Source organism: Scomber scombrus, chromosome 23 (assembly GCF_963691925.1).
Source record: "Scomber scombrus chromosome 23, fScoSco1.1, whole genome shotgun sequence".
Taxonomy (NCBI): Eukaryota; Metazoa; Chordata; class Actinopteri; order Scombriformes; family Scombridae; genus Scomber; species Scomber scombrus.
The window spans coordinates 15,446,775-15,466,487 of NC_084992.1; the positions used below are offsets into that span (position 1 = coordinate 15,446,775).

Genomic DNA, 19,713 nt, shown 5'->3' on the forward strand with positions numbered 1-19,713 from the left:
ACATGTTTGTGTTTAAAAAACCTTATATCAGTACTCATAACTTGCAAATTAAACAGCTATTTATTGTGTTTTTCAAAAGAAAAGCACCAAATTCTGTTTTCCATAATGTGTTTTGACAGTTGTTACTAAATACTTGAAGGGGAAGCAATCCTTGGATCTGTTCTGTGTATGAAAATGGTTGGTAAGTGCAGAGATGTGAGCACGCCAAATGCAGAGTATATTTATATTTACATACCAAGAAATGGGATACAGTTTCTCAAAGACATAAAACATCTAAGAAACACATCAGATCTGTTAGTCAGTATAGTAGAGACACACACAGAAAGATATAAACTACCACTAAACTACACAAGCAAGGGAAGAGTTAGCAACAGGATCAAGAACTCAAGGAAGTGAGATGTTTTTTTTAAGTTTATGTCCATGCATGGAAACAAAACAGAAAATAAAACAAATATGAATTTGAAGAGTCTGTTGTCAATGGACTTGTTCCTTCTAACATGTCTCAGATGCCTCAGAATGAGATTTGACTTGTGACTTTGAGAAATGAGATGACAAATCATTCAAAGGTGGAGAACAAAAGCTGATTTGAGAGGACTGACTGTGGATGAGATTTTATGCAAACGTGATTTTACATTTAATAGAACTGTTTCGTTCGTCTCTAGAGATCGGAAATGCTACAAAATACACTTAAATTAGCATGTAAAAATATATCAGTAACAATGTAAGAAATCTATTAGGAAGCATAGAAATATATTTCAACTTCAACCTTTCTTCCAGCTAGAATATACACCTCATTCAATTACTATGAATATCAATTTGGGAAAAAACAAAATGAAACATAAAACGTTCAGCAAAGTAGCTACATAAAAGACCTCTATGCTGATACTGTCACTGTCCATTGACATCAGTCCTCTAATGTTAAAGGGTTGACACGCCATTATATAGCATATCTACATCTACCTTTTCTCCTCTTTCCCCAACGTCGCCTTTCTCTCCCCTTAAGCCTGGTAAACCCTGTAAAAGTACAACTCCACTTCATTTCTCTGGCTTTAGAGATAAACTCAACTAAACTGAGCAAAGGCACCTCTGACACAGCTGAAGAAAACATATCACTATCATACGAAAAAGAAAGTAATAGGAAAAAATGTAGACTAAAAAAATAGTGCTGTATATACTTTACTTCAGCAGTCTTAAGCCTGAGTAAGGACAAACATGCCCTTTGATCACCAGCTGTGGAGCATCAGTCAATACACACTAAATGACTGTTTTTTTGGATATGAAGTACAGCCCTGAAATTATTAATGCTGAGATGCCATCATTTTCTTTGTTCTTTGAGAGACTTGAATACACTTAGGCTACAGCTACTGTGTGTTCATTGGTTACCTTTAATTCCTGGAATACATTTGATGAATTTATGGGATTGAGTGTGCAGCTTTCACAAGTTGTGCATATGGGTCAAGTTTCTTTGTGTATTACAAGTGGTGCTGCACACCTGGTGTTCTTTTTGATAATTACTAATGATAGAGGAGTGTGTGTTTGTCGGCACAACTCAGGTTTTATGTCAAATCAGTTGATTCTACACAGCTGGTTCTTTCCCTATTTTTCTACATTTAAAAGCCTTATTTCGCCAAGCACCCCTATACTGGAAACATTTGTCACATCACTTAAAAATGTGAGTGTTTGTTTTTTCTCTCTCTCTTTGCCTTCAGACAAAATGGAGAAAATGAAGAAACTTACATCCAAGCCTGGTGTTCCAGCAGCTCCCTGCAAATAAAAAATAACAGCTGTGTGAACATTTCACATTTTACTTTCACAAACCATACTTCTCCATCATAGCAAAGATCACACGTACCCTAATAAATCTGGGTCATGTCAGCAGATTCATAATTTTCTATACATTATTACCCTCTAAAGCAGGGACATTACAGGCAACATTTAAACAACAGCAAAGATTGTTTAAGGTTGTGATGAAGATACTTAAATCTGCACAATGTGACACACAATGTGATAATATCCTCATTAAACTCACAGGTAGTCCATAAGGTCCCCTTGGTCCTGGCTCTCCTTGTGCCCCTCTCTCACCCTGATACAAATGAATCAGTGTTGCCATCACACAAATTAAAATACACAGTCACTTTAAAACGAGCCAGTTTTACAGTACAAACACCTAAAACTGAAGATAAAATAAGATGTACAGTATCCTCAGGCAGATATCAGCCCAAACAGCAGATAGTTTGATAAAAAGAAAAGTCCATCTTACTCTGTCACCTTTCGGCCCAGCTGGACCAGCTGGACCCGAAGGCCCGTCCGTGCCCTGCAAAGAGCAGCGTTGCCATGGTGAGTTTGCATCATTGTACTACACAGCAGCTCTTTCAAAAAGAATTTCCAAACAAGTAGCAGATGGAAAGCAACAATCATGTTTAGCATCCACATTTTGTACAATGTTCTCACCTGGTTTGACCTACAACCAGCACACACAACTGTTGCTAGTACACGTGCATTGGCCACAAAGGACATTTACAGCACTGCTGACACAGTTAATGTATGAGTGTGTGTTAATGCTGAGTTAATGCAACACAGGACAAACGAGAGCCTTGAAATGCCTGCTGTAACATCTTTGTGTATGGCTGATATCTAGTGAACTAAACTCAGTGTGGCTTAATTTAACTCCTGGCTAGCATACTTAAAATGCTGACATAGCTTTTTTTTTTAGTCACAATGAAATACAATACAATGGGGTGATGTTGATGAAATATTTGAGGGAAAATTGGACTGTATGGAGGGTGAAAGGGGGAGAAAAGTAGAAAAAAGTGGGGTGGTGAAGCCTCTTGGTCACATGACACTCACCATAATTCCGGGCTTGCCGTCCAAGCCAGAGGCTCCCTGCGTGGTTATGGAGGTATGAGTGACATGAACAAGGCGGGATTAGTACCAGATGAACACTGTTATTAGGACAGGTTGATGGCAGGGTTTACAACAACTAAAATTACACCATGTGTTACAGGGAGTTCGGCAGAGTAGTCAGCACAGGCAAATGAAAATGAAGACAGGAAATGGAGAAGGCACACGCACACCCACACACAAACACACACTCTTGTGCACAACAAGGAATCTGACAGGGCTAAAATACAAATGATGAATTCCTATGGATGACAAGGCTATGTGGTTGGAAATATTCCATAGTGTGCAGTTGAACTTACAGGGAGACCTAATGGTCCACGGTCCCCTTTGTGGCCTGTTTCTCCACGCATACCCTTCACACCATGCAAACCAGGTTCTCCCTAGATAAAAAAGGGAACAAGGGAAAGTTATGCTCTTGCTATACAGTTACTAAATGCAGTATGTTGTCCTGCCTGTCCAAAAATACATCCTTCAATCAAGGAGTCAACCTCTTTGTGTCCTCAAAAATAAAGACATCCTCTTTGGGTCTTTGCTTCGTTGTCTGATTACCTTGAATTTATGGAACTTAACATCTTGATTGAACTTTATATATTTAGGTGCATTTAAAATGTTTAACAAAAAATAATTAAAAAATAAATTTATATGCAATAAAAACTATTTGCACCAAGCATTTATCAAACTGTCTATACATTAAGATTTAAAGGAGGTGTTGCAATTGTTTTAGAAATGCTTAAATAATGTTTTTATATGCATTAGCATCCTGCATGAGGGGGAGGGATTTACCTTTGGTCCAGGGAATCCATGGGGTCCCTGAAAAACATCAAAAGATGGCAAAATATTAGTTCAAAACCACATAAAATGAACTGCTGATGAAGCTGTGATGATGAGATGGGACAAGCAGAGCAACTGCAGCGCAGAAGAAATTTCCCACAGGCAAGTATTGCCAAGTCTTCAGCTCTGTGTTGTGTTTGTTCTTTGTTTCTTGGTGACTCCACACAAGCACAACAATGCTGTGAAATTACATAAAAGATAAAGTGGTATATGGGGCCATCATAAACATTCAGGTGGAAGATGCAATCAGTAAGTGATTGCTTGAACCGATCATTCACAGTGTATCTGAATACTGTCTTCTCTAATCAGACATGAGTTTGGTGTTTTAGTCTTTTAGAAAGCTATATTGTCTGAGAATACTTTTATAAGCTATCTTAGGTTAGTACAGTGTAAACCAAAGATTTTTATGAAGATAAATTAGTCTAAATTCAAATAGCTAATCACTTTTGCTTTTTCCTGAGCTTATGATTGTGTAAAAATATGTACATGGATCATCTGACACATGTGGAGAGTTGAGACTCTTTTCACAGCCTCTATTTACTAATATGTATGTGACTGTTGTTTGTACATTTGTACTTTTATGTTATGCAATTTGTATTGATACAGGATGTTGTCCACTGATTTTTGATTTAGAAAAACCCACCATAGGTCCTGGTGGACCATGGGGCCCTGTTGCCCCTGGAGTGCCAATGATCTGCAAATGCAAAATAATAAATATTTTATTTGCAAATTATGATTAAAAAAGACACAATCAATCATAGATGAGACAGACTAGACAAAATAATACAGCAATATACATCATCTAGAATACAAGTCAGCAAGTCAAGTCAGTAAGAGTGTTAATGGCAAGTTATTAAAAGTTGAGAGACTTACTGAAGGACCCTGAGGACCAGGTAGACCTGAATCTCCCTTATCACCCTTTCCTCCATTGACACCCTAAGGAGCAAAAGCCCAATGTTACACATGTCATTTATATCAAATACAATGGCTGAGGAATTATCTTGCCAACAAAGACATTTCTGAGGCAGCTGTCTAGACTATGGTAATTGGAGACTTACAGGTAAACCAGGTAAACCGGTGGCTCCTTTCTCCCCTGAAGCTCCAGGCATTCCCATATCTCCCTTGGAGCCTTTGTAGCCCTGAGAGAAAAAGGCAATAATGTACACACTGGGAAATTAACTATTTTAAGTTTTCACACAGTGGATCTTTATGCAAATCTATTTTGTATATAGTAATAAACACTATGATATATAAAAGCGTAGGTCCTCTTCCCCTTATTTATAAACTAGTTCAAATGTAAGAATACAAGATCATCCTACTCTTTCTCCATCAAGTCCAGGCAGGCCGGGCATACCACGATCCCCCTGAGAGAGGACAAAGAAAGACACGTTAACATTTCTGTAAACACAATATGAAATGCTGATTAAATGTCTGATTTAGCAACTGAAGGGCAGCTACATGTTGTGAAAGGGAGAAGGTGCCAGTCGTCATGCATTTGGGGGGAAAGAACAGAAAGTATTATACCTTTATACCATGTGGTCCAATTGGGCCAGGAGGGCCAGGAGGACCCTGCACAGAAATAGACACAAAGAGGTAGATTTCATTATAATCAACACAGAAAACAAAGCAACAAATGTGGGACAGATGTTATGAATTACATTTCATCAGCAACACAACTGCTAATCACAATGAAATGATTTGCCAACAGCACAAAAAAATATTAGCAATCAGTTATTAACTATGAACAAGATGCTGAACTCAAAGACACATGCCAAAGCTGAAAACATGTTAGCATGAACACATGGATAAATAATCACCATCATTAATCATTGACAGTCACATATTTTTATGTGATGTTCTTTTTTTCCCTGAGGCCTCGGAAATTCATTAATTTCATCCCATTTGAGTCAATAATTTGGAAGGCATTCAAACCTAGGATGTTGTTGCTAAATGCTACTTTATGTTTAGAGGCATCAGAGTGAGTAAAATAAAGGGTGTAAAACATTAAAGAAAAATCCAAATGGAGGGAGAGTTTGTTTTTTAAAAAAAAGGATGATTTCTCAAAGATTTCTCAGTTTAGTACACGTGATGCTTTTCCTTCTATTCTTATTGATAATATTGATTGAATATGTTTTCTATACTATAATATGGCTCCATTATACATTATTTGCATGATTAACTGATTTAACAACTTAATTTAGGAATAAGCAACATATAAGTTTAAGCATGTATTACTGGCATTCAAGGAGACAACTAGCAACTCAGGCAGCCTGTGAGGTCGGTCAAACAGAAGCATAACACGTGTCTAGAGGAGGGAGCGCAAACACAACAGGGCAGCGCAAACCGAGGTTGGGATTGGGTTGGGCCCATGCGAGTACAAAGATGAATCACTTGTGGAGATGACACAACACACAGAACGCACAGAGCCTATTTACCGTTACTGTAATAGTGGTAATCTTCTGCAGTGGGCCAAAGGAGTGCAAATGAGGAGGAGTTGAGAGATAAGATTGCAAAGGTCACACAGGAAAGAAAGCTTTGTGTAAGCACATTACAGTACAGATACACCCTTAAAATGAATCATACTAAAAGAACAGATTTTAGCTTTTTCTTTTTTTGAAATCATAAAATATAACATTAAGTACTGCAAAAAGATACTACTACAAGATACAAATGCTTAAATGCACATCTATTGCTTCATGAATGCAGGCAAGTTGTTTGTGTGCAGTGTGACGTATATTGTATGAACAATCTTCTCATATTGTGACTGATATTGCAAAATGCTTGACTGTACTATCTACTATTGGCAAAATAGAACATTTTGAAGCAGCAAAAATGGGCATTAGATCATCACATGTCTGACCTGTAAAGCCTCCTGAATGTTGCCGTTGTAGTCGATGATTTCAGTGGATCCTTGCTCTCCTTTCTGCCCAGGAGGACCCTGCACACAGACATTAAGTACCATATTTAAATGCATTGCGTTATTTAACTTATTCAGAACATAAAAGAAATGTAAAGCCAAAATCAATTTGTTTGAAAAAAATGATTTTCATGCATGGGATCCTGCTCTGGTGTGACTGCTGCCCCCTGGTGGTACTCAATGTATGGTTATCAGTGTGCCGGCAGTGTATCGTCTCATGGAACATTAATTATTTTAATCAGATGAGAACATCACAGACTTATTAAGGAAATAAGAGAATAGAGGTACCGATGTATATTCTTACCTTTGGGCCGACGGATCCCAAGTCTCCATTATCTCCAGTCTCCCCCTGATATAAGATGACAAAAAAATTTCAGAGCTCAAAAAAATGTTGTCCTATTACTACATTCACATTGTGAGTAAAAATAGTGTTCTCAAATAAGTAGTTCACATTATAAAACTGTGGAACATAGACTCATTTTTGTGAATCATACATCACATCACTATACTGCAACATGGTCTACTATTTAGTATGACATGCAACGCAACTATATGGGGCTTCAAGTTCAATTCTAATGAAGACAACTCTTCAGTTCAAATTCATCGTTATTTTTGTTAATCTTTTTGCATTAGACAGACCTGGTATAAGTATAACACCACCAATAATAATCATAGCCATATAATTAATAGTACTGCTTCTATGAATAATGCCACAAAACCCCAACCAGCATTGAATTCCACTTGCAAACCTGCAGCTTCATTCGTTCTTATTATTTCTGCCCAAAAGGCATATTAAAAGTATTAGTAGTGACTAAAAATATAATCAACTGACCCTTGAACCAATAAGGAGTCTCCAGATTTAAAGTAAACATATCTGCCATTCTTACCTTTGACCCTTTAGGACCCGGTGTGCCAGACTCTCCCTGTGAACCCTGTCACGAGTAAGAAAACACAGATGCCAAAAAGAGTCATGGTTTGAGGGTATATATAAAAAAGGAAAGAAAAGTACTTGACATTATAAATATTAAATTATACAAACATTCTATATGGGTTCAGTCCAAATTCTTCATGAAAAATGTAATGTAGGCCAAATTCAGATTTCACACAAGAAATATCATCAACCTCTCTTACCCCTCCCGAGAGATCCATGCAGTCAACTTCACTAAAATAACCCGCTTTTAATATGTCATAACTGCCAAGCAATGAGACTGTGTTTATTTGAACTTTGTCACTGACAAAGGAGGGGTTTCACTTTTGGGGTTTCTAATAGGATGTGAAACAAATCTGTGTGTCGTCTAAGTTTAGACTGGAGCTTAAGCTACCTGCTGGGTCAGTGCCAGATGTAAACAATGGTAAACTCATTTATATTTGGTTTACATTGCAGGGACTCCAGGGAAAACCTTGAACTTATTACAGGCTATAATGGTTTAGCCAGTGCTCTTTGTTAACATAACTGAATATTTGATGAATTGAATGAACCCTGGCTTTGGGAATGAATTCTACTTCATCTGATCCAAAACTCCAGGATATGCCTTGTGCACTTACATCATAGAGGCTCTAGATGGCAGCAAAAATCAATGAGCCTCATGAGTGAAGGGCCATACATGAGCAAGTATGAAGCTCTGAAGCAAATACAGTTTCATTTTTTTCTTAATTCATGCCATTTGTGAATGCACACATGCATGTGCACTTGCATTCCTGACCTTTGGTCCAAGGGGTCCAATTTCTCCTCGTTCACCCTTTCCTTGGGGCCCATGGTCTCCTCTCTCTCCCTATACAGACAAAAGAAAGAAACAGTTCGACAAAAACGCTAAATTATCAATGTTCTCCTGCAACGTATAATAAATAAGTATCACAGAGAAATGCTGATGCACAGTCAGTGTCTTTTTTTGTCTTCTGTTGTAAACAGAAGAGCTGTGGTGCATTTTCGGCCCATTCAATTTCCTTAATGTTACGCAGTATTGACAAGACTGAGAAACCTTGTATAATAGCTCTCCACCTTTCCTGTACAGACAAATTCTCAGAAGTTTCCTTACTCAACAGATTTACATGATGAATTATGGATATTTATGCAGAGTAAGCACAGTCTTTGTATTAGATTGTGACCTTTGACAAAGGTAAATGCAATTTCCTAAAAAACACAACCCACCATCTGCGTCAATCCCTCTTTGTCCTTTAAGTTGAATCTTTTGGGGGAAATGCAGTGTATAGTTGGGTAGTTACGTGCCTTTTCTCTCAATATGAAGTGAGTTAAAAGAGCCAACAGAGGGAGGTGTGGTATAATTTAGAGCCCATACTTTTAATTGCTCACTGCTGATACTTGAAACCAAGTGAGACACAACCACTATTCAGCGATGTTGAGTCAACACAGCTTTGTCTTCATCTTCAAATACCAGCTAACGGTAACTTGTAGCTGTTAGTTTGTCGCAAACATAAGGAAAAACCATTAGATCATATATTTACTGCAATGCTCCTTTCTTTTTCTCTGACATTTGATTAAGCAACAGAAATATGTCAGAGGACAATGCCAGACTGATATATTATCAGTGCGCTGCAAACTGCCTGATGTAAAAGGACAATGTGAACATTAATTCCAGCGTGTCTGGATTATCACTGCTGGCTTCTCAGTGTGATAATGTCACAACACAAAGGGAGCGGCCAGGATTAGCTCATTCTGGCTACTTCCAAGTGACATTTTGAATTAACAGAGGCTTAATCACCTTGGAAAAGTGATAATAGTGGCTAATGAGACCATAAACAATCAGGAATTTCAATGATGATCACACAGACAGGATGTGATACAAATCTGTGGAAGCTGTTACATCTTATTGTCACTGACTTGAAGCATCTGTTGTGTGGCTGTCAGCAGAAAATACCTCTCACACAGTGATAAGCAAGGCTACTCTAGTTCACTTTGTGGAAAGCTCAAGTGACCCACCTTTGTTCCTGGGAGCCCCGGAAGGCCTGGCTCTCCCTGGGGACCAAGGAATCCAGGCTCACCCTGAAAAAGACAAAAATAAATAAATCAGAACAAAGAAATCAGTTTTCCACTGGTTATTTTTGTAGAACTACCTTCACTCAGTCCTAATGAGCACTAAACACATATACAAGATGCATGGCCAGACATATCCAAAATGACAGGCATGCACTTACTGTTCCTTTCACATGCACACAACATACACACTCAGGGACACATGCACAAATCACACACACGGACACAAATCATCAGTGGCTTGTTAATTTATGCCCTCATTTCAAGTACATTCCTGAGCCTTTACAGATATAATGACTGACCTTGTTAGAAACTCATCACGGCACAGAAGTGTTCTGCTTGTGTGTGCAAAAACCAGCTTCTTTGCCACTTATGAAGAAGCGTTGACATTTCGGCATTTGAACTTAGATTAATGAGGAGTGAGCTTACTGTATGAGGTGTGATGCTCCATATGAGTACACTTGATTGTGAAATAACTTAATTGCAATATATTAGTAAACCATCTGCTGTCAGAGGACCCACTTCCAGTACTTCAGGCACTCTGAAAGTCTTTGGAAAGGCAGTGGACAATTGCCTCTCAAACCCTTTACACTTCAACTGGATAAACGGCTAAGAATGCGGAAAAGAACAAAGTGCAAGCGGCACTCAGAGCACATGAGTGCTACGTTAGCAAAATATTGTTAGAGTCCATCAAGCATTCAGGCCTCTTAAGTAAAAACAGGAGTGTATAAAAAAAAGAGAATGAGCGGGCTTTTACAAAGCCAGCACATTACAAGCATACACAGAGAGGAAAAAATAAAACCAAAACAGCAACAAGCATCATCTCATCATGCCCGTTTGAACATTCCTTGCATTCACATGTTATGTTTCAAGCTGATGATCCTATTCTTTAAGCATATAGATGGCAGTGCAATATTATGTGCCTTTTGTGCATTAAGTTTCACCATCTGCTGTTGTTTTGCTGCGATACAGTAAAAAAAAACCTTAGGTGTAGTTTGGGAAATTCTTATAGTTAAAGTAAAACTGAAACCTCCTGCTCTTAACAAGCAGTAGTATTGAAACATGTTGCACCTTCCAGGAAGTCGACTGATGTTTTTGCCAGGGATGCAGTGTTCCAATCATTAATTCATAGACCTCTACGTTACCCACAAACCTTAATGAGATCCTTTCCTGTCTGACTTCTGGCATGTTTAGATCAAAACATTGACTACTTGGCCCTGTCAGTTTGCCTGAGCTCAGGACTTCTCTCTGCACTGAATATACAGTACAGGTAAATCTGTGTCTCTGTCACTCCAGCAGATGGAAGCTTGCGGTTGAGGTAAAAAAAAATCCCACACAGCGAGAAAAGCAAGATTATGAGACCTTAATTGGTCATACGTGAGGCATGACGATAGCTTTGCTGTGAAATCTGCTCTTGACGGGCTGAAGCGGATGGACAGGGACAACACCGGGTCAATGATTGGGGATAAAAACAGCGAAGCATTTACCTTTATCCCTGGGAGTCCAGGCAGCCCTGGAAGTCCTGGCTCTCCCTACACAGGAAGAGTGTGACATGTTACAGCCAAGCCAAGCTAAGCTGAGTCAAGCCTCATTGGTAGGCTCTTTAGGGTTCTATTAGTTCTACATTTTATTTTCTATTTGTGTTTTCTCTGGCTATCAACCTGCTGTAATTTCGGAAAAGTGGCCTGCTGTCCGTAAGTGTATGTAAACTGTCATTTGCTTGCGGTAAGCACTAGCAGAGGATACTGCACATGCACTTTCATACCAACTCATGCAGCCATGGTTTGACAGTGTGATTAGTGCTTGTTATACCACTCAAACCTTCGCAAAGTGCAATGGAGTTTTTATTTTTATGATTTTATTGGTTTGGGCAGGTGTGAAACGTTCTGGTTTCTGGAAGGGAAAACTGTCAGATACTTTGGATTAAAGTTGCGAAAGCTGTTTGAGAGAGCTGCCGTGGCTTCAAGGTCGTTAGAGTTTGGCAGTGCGAGATGTCGAGAGCTGGCCTATTTCTCTGTTACCAAGGTCGGGTCATTGTCAAGTTGACAACTCCAGACTCCCATTACATGCAAGTCTGAGTAACGTGCAGTCATCTGATTCAACTGTGGAAAAAATCAGAGGTCAAGTCCCTTGTGAGGCCTCTGCAAGACTTTAAAAACAAAATTTCTGACTCTGGATAATTTAATGTGCTATTAAGACCATTGTATTTATGGCATATGAAAAGAAATGATTAGCGCCACACGAGAATGATCAGCCGTAATAGCACTCGGGGGATCAGAGAGGGCTGTAAATCTCCATTGTGGCTAATGAAAGCATTGTAAAACTAATGAATAAAAGTCTTTCTGGTGGACTACTACTTCACCAACACTTATTGAATAGCGTCCAGTGGTAATATTTAATGGGGGAGCCATGTCTCAATCTCATGATGGCCGTAATGATGAGGAATACAAGTTGTAAGTGTGTCAGCACAAGCAGAATGGCTGTAAAATGAGAGATAAGATGGTTGGAAGCAGTGAAAAAAAAAAAAATTAGTCAGGTCATGAGTGTTTTCTTTGCAGCACAGCAGTAAAAAGACATTTGCTAAAAGCTCTTCTGTTGTCTGGAAACAGTTCGTCCAAACGGAGGAATGAGAGGGGAAATTAATGGGGTGCGGCATTTGGGATTAAAAAGTGTAATTAGATGGTGCATTGGTGAAATCTCAGCAGCAGTCTGGTCAGGGGACAAGTAATGGCTTTCATTTTGTAGGAAAATAGCTCCTTATCTGCTGCATGCTTGTTTTTATTAGTTTCTTCTCAGCAACTGTTTCTTTTCCAAATTAATTTTATTTCATACAGTGTGTTGGCTTACAAAGTGTGGAATAAAAACCGGTCGGTAGGTCATACTAACAAACTTAATACAATGTGCAGTCAGGCTGTTGCAATGACCTGATGGTTTAATACTGCGACAAGTGCCGGTTGCAATAAAACAAAGCAAAAAACATCCAAAAGATTTAGTGTATCCAGAAGTGTCAGTGTGATACCTGGGAGCTTACCCTGTCTGGCTCAAAACAAGTGTCAAGCCAAAGAAAATGTAAAATGAGTCGGAGCTCTGTGAAGCGCCGAAGTTCAAGTTTAAATGCCAGGTCCTGTGCGGGGAGCCTTACATGGACATGAGACCTCATTACACTTGAAACAGTGAGGTTGAACTTAGATTGGAAAGCTCTTGTCAAAACTGGAACGGTTTCATCTTGCACAACAGACTTGAGCTTCACCTTTTACATTACAATTTGTTTTGTATGTGAAATACTGTATTCATAGAAACTGAAGGAATATGTTCAGACAGCTACTGTGTGTCAAACATTTTCTGTTACCACAACATTTACTCCCTTAATATAGAAATGACTATACACCATAGAGTTAACTAAATATAGCTAATCATAGGACACTGAATTTGTTATTGAAATTGCACTAGTGCCATTACCGCTACAACTATCTATTTGCTAATACTATTTGTCTATTATATTTTTAAATAGCCATGTGTAGCAAAGAGCAACGATTACCTTGTGTCCACTTCGTCCAGGTTCTCCAGGTTCACCCTGTAATACACACAAAGAGGTTTTTTTCCCCAACTGCTTCATTTTTGGTTTGGATTGCATTAAATAATTCCCTTATAAGTGTGTGCATAACATCGTCCAAAGTTCTTAGCAACTACTAGCTTGTAGTGATTTATTGAATCAGGTTGCATCATTAATATGTGAGAAGAGACTTTAAGTAAATTTCCACTTGGTAAGTTTGAACTTACAAACGGACCCAGCTGACCTCTCTCTGGCCCTTATGAACCAACACCTTTTCATAAGACTTTTTCTTTTTGCTAATTTGCATTTATTGGGTAATATCTTCAATATAAACGCCAGTTCTATGATCTATGCTTCTCACTCTGGGCGCCTGGTGATGTTTTCAAATGGGGGAGCGAACTTGGAAAGATACATAATTGGCGAGGGGGTGCTAGGGGCATGGCCGTAGCTACCATTGAGGACACCGAGGTCATGTCCTCGGTATTTTTTTCTTGAAGTTTTGTTTAATTGTGAAGTGAAAATAGCCGACGAGACAATTATCCTTGCATCAACGGACCGTGATGTGACACGTACTTAAAGATTCCGCTGCCATGTCAAAACGAAAGTATCCGGCTTTAGCCAGCGGTGGAGTGAAGCCTTGAAATCGCCAGAAATATGTTGTCTACATTTGTGAATTGGACTTGACCCGATTTTGCAAACTGTTCATTCATTGGATGAGCCCTTTTCTCCCTTTCCCAGCAGGCCATGCTCCATTCCACATTTTAAGAACAAACAAATAAAATATTATATATATATATACAACCATGGAAGTTGTAGAATACTGAAATAGGAGATGATTTAAGTTGCAAAATTGGAAATGATAAGAAAGAACTGGACCACAAGAATGACTATGACTGAGAAATGCACAACAAGAAAGCAGTATAAGGGTCAATGACGTATAAGGATTTGGAACAACTCAATTGTAGAATAATAAAAAACAAGCATATCTAATGCAGTAGTTCAAACATTCAGAATGTTGTGTACCTGAAGATCCATATTATACATTTTAAATTAAGTGATTTTAGTGGGTTTTTTCAAGAATAATTGGCACTGGCCTTTAAAAAAGTCATGTGGTGCGACCATGATTCATCTTGAAATAAATTAATATACTTAACACGCTTCACATCTTTTTTTACAAGTTTTCAGTAATATAAAGTGTTTGGAAACAAAGTATTTGCATTTTTAAAAAATGTTTTGTAAATGATGATCTTTTATTTATATAAGATATTTCAAGATGAATCATGGTCGCACCACATGACTTTTTTCAGGCCAGTGCCAATTAATCTTGAAAAACCCCCACTAAAATCACTTTCAAATTGTAATATGAATTGTCAGGTACACAACATTCTGAATGTTTGAACGACTGCATTAGATATGCTTGTTTTTATTATTTAAAATTGAGTTGTTGAAAATCCTTATACGTCATGACCCATAAATACATCATGGATTAAACCGAACAGTCATATAAATTGTGGTCTTATTTTTGACCTCGGTATTTGAAAATCTCTGGCTACGGCCTTGGCTAGGGGTCCTCACCCAGAAAAAAAAAAAAGTAATTTAAAACAAATTTCCTGCATTTCTACACCACCTAATCTCTTGGATTAAGTCAAGAAACAGACAGTCTAGATTAGATAGATTGAGGGTGCTATGAAAACCAAGAATGCATCAGAACAGTAGTAGTTGGGTGGATCAGGACAGGAAACCATTATAAGAAGAATGGCTGTTTCATATTTGAAATTATATTTATAAAAACACTATGCAGCCTAAAATGGTAGTAGGTTGCAGGCTACTAGAAAATCTTCAAGGTCAGAATATAAATGAAATATTCTTACAACTCATATGATTTGAATAATGAAACCTGGTTAAAAAAAATTTACACTTGAGGGTTGCTTCTCTCAATACTCTCATGGCCATCTTCAAAGTCTAACAATCACAACAAAATAGAAACAATTCGGATGAATGAAATAGTCTCACAACTAACCAAATAATGTATTTGGAATTGTGAGAAAGTTTCAGAGCAACAGACACAGAGCATTCCCGTAACCGTAGTAACTCATTCTCACCCCTGCCTGCGTTCACATGGCGTGAGAGGAGAGGGAGAGCCGCTGTGCTGCTGATAGAACAGCCGCTGACTGAGCTGCATGCGTGGGAATACATTATAAAATAATAGATTTGTGTATATTCTGCTGAATAACTCTGCGGCTGCATGGTGCTGCTGTTACGCTGTGCTGCTCTGTCTTGTCTGTCCGTGCGCTGTCAGTGTCCTCTTTTCCACGTTATCAGTTATGATGAGAAAATGGACGTGTGGCGTTAGAGTGTGAAAACTGCATTAGTCTCACAATCAATGCGCCTGGTTCCTGATGAGAATCAAGATAGAGAAATTAAAAACCTGTTAACTCTTACCTTGATGCCTGCTGCGGAAGAGCCTGCATCTCCCTGAGGGACAAGAGAAAAAGAAAAATGAAAAAGGTACAACAGGGGGAAACAATCCAACAGTGACAGAGGTTATTATAGCACACAATGGCTCTTTCTGCAAAGTCACATGAGATACTAACCATTACTGTGTAATTAAAGTTACAACAAAAAATGAAAGAAGTCCATTTTTATTGAACAATGCAGAACATAATGTTGGGGCTGCTGCATTTACTGAGTTGTTTGGAGAAAAACTGGGTGGAAATCCAATTAGAAAGAAGATTATCTGCCATTCTAAGCAGTGTTCGGATTGAATGTACCTATTCACAAAAGTTTGAGACAGCGTTTTTATAACTACAGCACTGGGAATCATTTCATTGTTTTTACACTGTCAGAGTGCAGCTACATAGTGGTGATGACATGGGTGAAATCTAACACTATATAAGAAGAAATCCACAACCACAACACTATAGTATATAAGGTGCTTGCTAGATATACTGTACTAATGTCAACCATTTAGACTTTTTTTTTTCATTGCATCTCTTAATGTCGTGTATTGGAGTAAAAGGGGACTGAGCTACTTACAGTATATCACATTTTTCCAGCAAAGTCATCCAGGCCTTTCCTATACACTGCATTACTACTGCAGTGTACAGTAAAAACAGACATAAAACAAGGGGCCAATAAGTGTAATTATGGGCGGTTGATGGGAAAAGGGAGTTGGAAGAAGGAGACTGGGTCTTTAGCTCTGGTGTGGACTCTGTGGTTGCACTACACATACGCCTCGTGCTCAGAAGTTGCTGAAGGAATGCCTCTTGCCCTCAGCTTTTTATGGGAGTCATTAAGATGCATAGCACACAAGGCATGTTTAATTGCGGCATTTTTTTGCAGACAATAAAATGTGTTACTGTTTACAGCTGGGCTTTGTTGCATACTCAAGGTTGCCTCTATCCCTATCTTGAAACTTATCGTTCCAATTTTTTTATAGATGTTTTCACAAGTTTTACAGATTTCATTAAAGGATCAGAAGATCTCAGAGGATGGACTTTTACAGTTAGATACAAAAACAGCCTCCTCACATTATTCCTCATATAGAAGATGAATGGAAGGCTTTTGGATGGTTTAACACACGAAATAAAAATGTTTCGGGCAAATACGTGAGAAACAACATGGATGTTATGTTGTGGTTGACCTAAGAATCATAATAAAACAGGAGACTTTACACTGAACCCCATATTCTGACTCTTTTGTGTCTTGATTGAATAATTGTTTCAACAAAACAAACATCAAAGTCAGTGCTGGTTTACACCTGTTGCTTTTTGGCAGGGATGGACATGCAAGAATGCTTCACATCTGCCTTTAATTCTTACATCTTATGCACAAAAGAAACTACAAAAAGGTCTCACCTTGTTAAACTCATAATCAACCTATTGAGACTCAGTGCAAGCGCTGTTAACTTTTGTTTAAATGATTAAACTGAGCAGCATTGTACAATAAAGAGCTGATACTGTAGAAAATACAAATTTACAGCATGGTGTGCGCTTTTAACCTAAAAGCCACAGTGACCTATGTGAAAACAAGTATCAGACGAAAAGACAAAAGCAATTATCACTAGTGCTGAAGTGCTAAACCCCAGCAACGCTTTCTGTCATCACAGGCCTAAAAAGTGACACCAAGCTCAAGTACCAAGTGAAAGTTCTCACTGGTTAAATCTATTCTAACTGAGATGGAAAAAGAGGGGGGAGTTGGGAGGTGAGCTGAGGTGTGGCACACAGTGCTGAAATGTCCCAATTGGGCCAATTACCATGGTGAGGCTACAGCCTGTGATTAAACCACAGAGCAAAGCAGGACGGAGAGCTGTCACCACAGCTCTGCTTCATTATGGGCACCCAGAGCTGTTGCTGCATATTGGCATTTAAAGATAATAGCATAAAGATCTTATAATGTATGCTTAGTAAATCAGACCATTCTACAGCTGTTTGCCTAGCGAGAGAGAATTAATCCGCGGGCGATGAAGCCGAAGTAGAGTTGTGAAAACTCGGACCATTAAATGCCACCACGGCCTTCAAAACATTACTCAACATTATGATCATTAGCAGAGATGACCAAATTCAGAGGCCTCGGCTGAATTTCGACCTCAGTAACTCAGTTGGGATATATGTGAGGCAACACAGATTATGATTGGGCTCCCTGGGCAGAGCGGCGCTGCCAACAGCTGAAACGCAGCCAGTTCACAAGAGCTTGGACCGGATCTTGGGACTCAAACATTATACCAACCACTGTGCCACACTGGCTCGAGCCAAATGCTCACAGCCTGGAAGTTCCTAAAAACTCATTCAAGAGTTCTTAGATTCAAGATTTATTTCTTCTGATTTTCCTATCTCTTTTCAACAAGAGCAGTCACAGTTCATTTCACACCTTGCTAATTGCATTAGAAATAAATGGTTTAGAGCGAAAGCTTTAAACTGTGCTAATGATTTGTTTTTAGGGAGTCCAGAAATGGACACGCAGAGACAGCAGGCAACATTACTCTTGATTTGATGGTGGCTTATGAAAGCAACACAGCTGGTAATATGTTACATAAATGTATACTATATAGAAATGCACAAAACATCCAATTAATTAATGTTTTGTCATTCATGTTTCAGAGTGCAATAGATTGTGTCTTTAGGAAGAAGGAGACTTTGCATGTGTGCATTTAAACTTGTGTCTTAAATCAAGTGTGTGTGTGTGTGTGTGTGTGTGTGTGTGTGTGTGTGTGTGTGTGTGTGTGTGTGTGTGTGTGTGTGTGTGTGTGTGTGTGTGTGTGTGTGTGTGTGTGTGTGTTTATCTGTCCTGTCATTTAGTCTCTTTCACACTCTGCAGATCCCCCACCATCAAAACAATCTCCCTTTGTATCAAACACAGCCCGGTCCGACTGCTTGCTTTGCCATTCCTCTCCCCCTCATGTGCTCCCTGAGGTCTCCTTGCTCACCAAACTAAAGCTTTCACTGCGTCACCTCTCACCCCGTGTTACCACATCCCCCCGCCCGTAGTGCATGCTGTGTATTGTTAACTTTGGCATCTTCAGCATTAAGACTAGAAGATGCCTCCCCCCTTTCTTATCTGTCCCGCTATTCTCTGGCTTCCTCTTCCACACAGGGCAATAAAATGTGAGGGGAGAACAATTGATCAGACACAAAAACTCTAAATGATGACAGGAGAGTAACACGCAGTTTTCTCCTCTAAAAGTCTATCTGTGCATGTGTTTTTTATGTGCATATTGGGTGTCTGACAGATGTTACACTCCTTCGAATGCCAAATCAAGTTATACTTTGATTGAAAAGCAATTATTCCTGCCATATGCTCAAAAAGCCACTTTTACATCTTTTCACTGACAATGAGGTAATCGTAACCATGCTAATAATAAAATCCTCCCTGTTTCCAGAGTTTTATACCACCTTATGTCTCTTTTTATTGCAAAATAAATGAGTACGCTTTTGAAGAACGAATGGCAGGTGACTGGCTACAGAAGTCTGCATTCCCATGACACTCAATTCCATTTTTTCCTTTTTTTTTTTTCTTACTCCTGCAGCGAAAAATCCATCACTTTTTTTTCTCACTTTAAGTGCGCTAAGGTAGACCAGATCAAAGCAGTGCTTGAGCTGCAAAGTTTTATCGCCCTCCACTTTCCTTTTGTTCACTCATTTTCCACAGATGATATCCTGCATCTGTTTCCCTCGCATTGTGTCTTTCTTGGCAGCCGTGTTCGGCAGTCTTTTAAAAAAACCAGAGTACCCATAAAGTGAGAAGTTATCAAAGTTGTTCACCGCCGAACAGCAATAAATTGGCAGTGACATTTTGAGTACATTGCTTCTACTGCGCTGCTGGTCTATCAGTTATGTTTTGTTTTTATACCTAACTCAGTGTTTCTAACAAAAAGAAGCATCTCTAGTGGGTAAAAAAAAAAAAACAGTATTATGTGTCTGTTCTCAGCATTTGTTTTACAATTTGTTGGCAACTTTGAAAAGAATCTTCCTTTTCCCAGAAGTGTGAGACAGTTTTGTGTGAGCAGATGTGACATTGAAT

At 38.8% G+C, this 19,713-nt stretch overlaps 1 protein-coding gene across 1 annotated transcript in view; it reads right to left on the reverse strand.

Moving 5' to 3' along the window:
* LOC134006288 (collagen alpha-1(XXV) chain) overlaps nucleotides 1–19,713 on the reverse strand; it is a 141,896-nt gene that overhangs the window by 3,931 nt on the left and 118,252 nt on the right. Inside the window, exons 15-34 of the mRNA XM_062445374.1 lie at nucleotides 15,637–15,669; nucleotides 13,180–13,215; nucleotides 11,129–11,173; nucleotides 9,588–9,650; nucleotides 8,353–8,421; nucleotides 7,537–7,581; nucleotides 6,954–6,998; nucleotides 6,593–6,670; nucleotides 6,168–6,191; nucleotides 5,257–5,301; nucleotides 5,052–5,096; nucleotides 4,791–4,871; nucleotides 4,606–4,668; nucleotides 4,376–4,426; nucleotides 3,685–3,711; nucleotides 3,201–3,281; nucleotides 2,261–2,314; nucleotides 2,030–2,083; nucleotides 1,738–1,764; nucleotides 961–1,014 (exon numbers count right to left, since the gene is read on the reverse strand). Of these exons, the coding sequence (XP_062301358.1) occupies nucleotides 961–1,014; nucleotides 1,738–1,764; nucleotides 2,030–2,083; nucleotides 2,261–2,314; nucleotides 3,201–3,281; nucleotides 3,685–3,711; nucleotides 4,376–4,426; nucleotides 4,606–4,668; nucleotides 4,791–4,871; nucleotides 5,052–5,096; nucleotides 5,257–5,301; nucleotides 6,168–6,191; nucleotides 6,593–6,670; nucleotides 6,954–6,998; nucleotides 7,537–7,581; nucleotides 8,353–8,421; nucleotides 9,588–9,650; nucleotides 11,129–11,173; nucleotides 13,180–13,215; nucleotides 15,637–15,669 (1,020 nt within the window). The remainder of the gene's footprint in view (nucleotides 1–960; nucleotides 1,015–1,737; nucleotides 1,765–2,029; nucleotides 2,084–2,260; nucleotides 2,315–3,200; nucleotides 3,282–3,684; nucleotides 3,712–4,375; nucleotides 4,427–4,605; nucleotides 4,669–4,790; nucleotides 4,872–5,051; nucleotides 5,097–5,256; nucleotides 5,302–6,167; nucleotides 6,192–6,592; nucleotides 6,671–6,953; nucleotides 6,999–7,536; nucleotides 7,582–8,352; nucleotides 8,422–9,587; nucleotides 9,651–11,128; nucleotides 11,174–13,179; nucleotides 13,216–15,636; nucleotides 15,670–19,713) is intronic.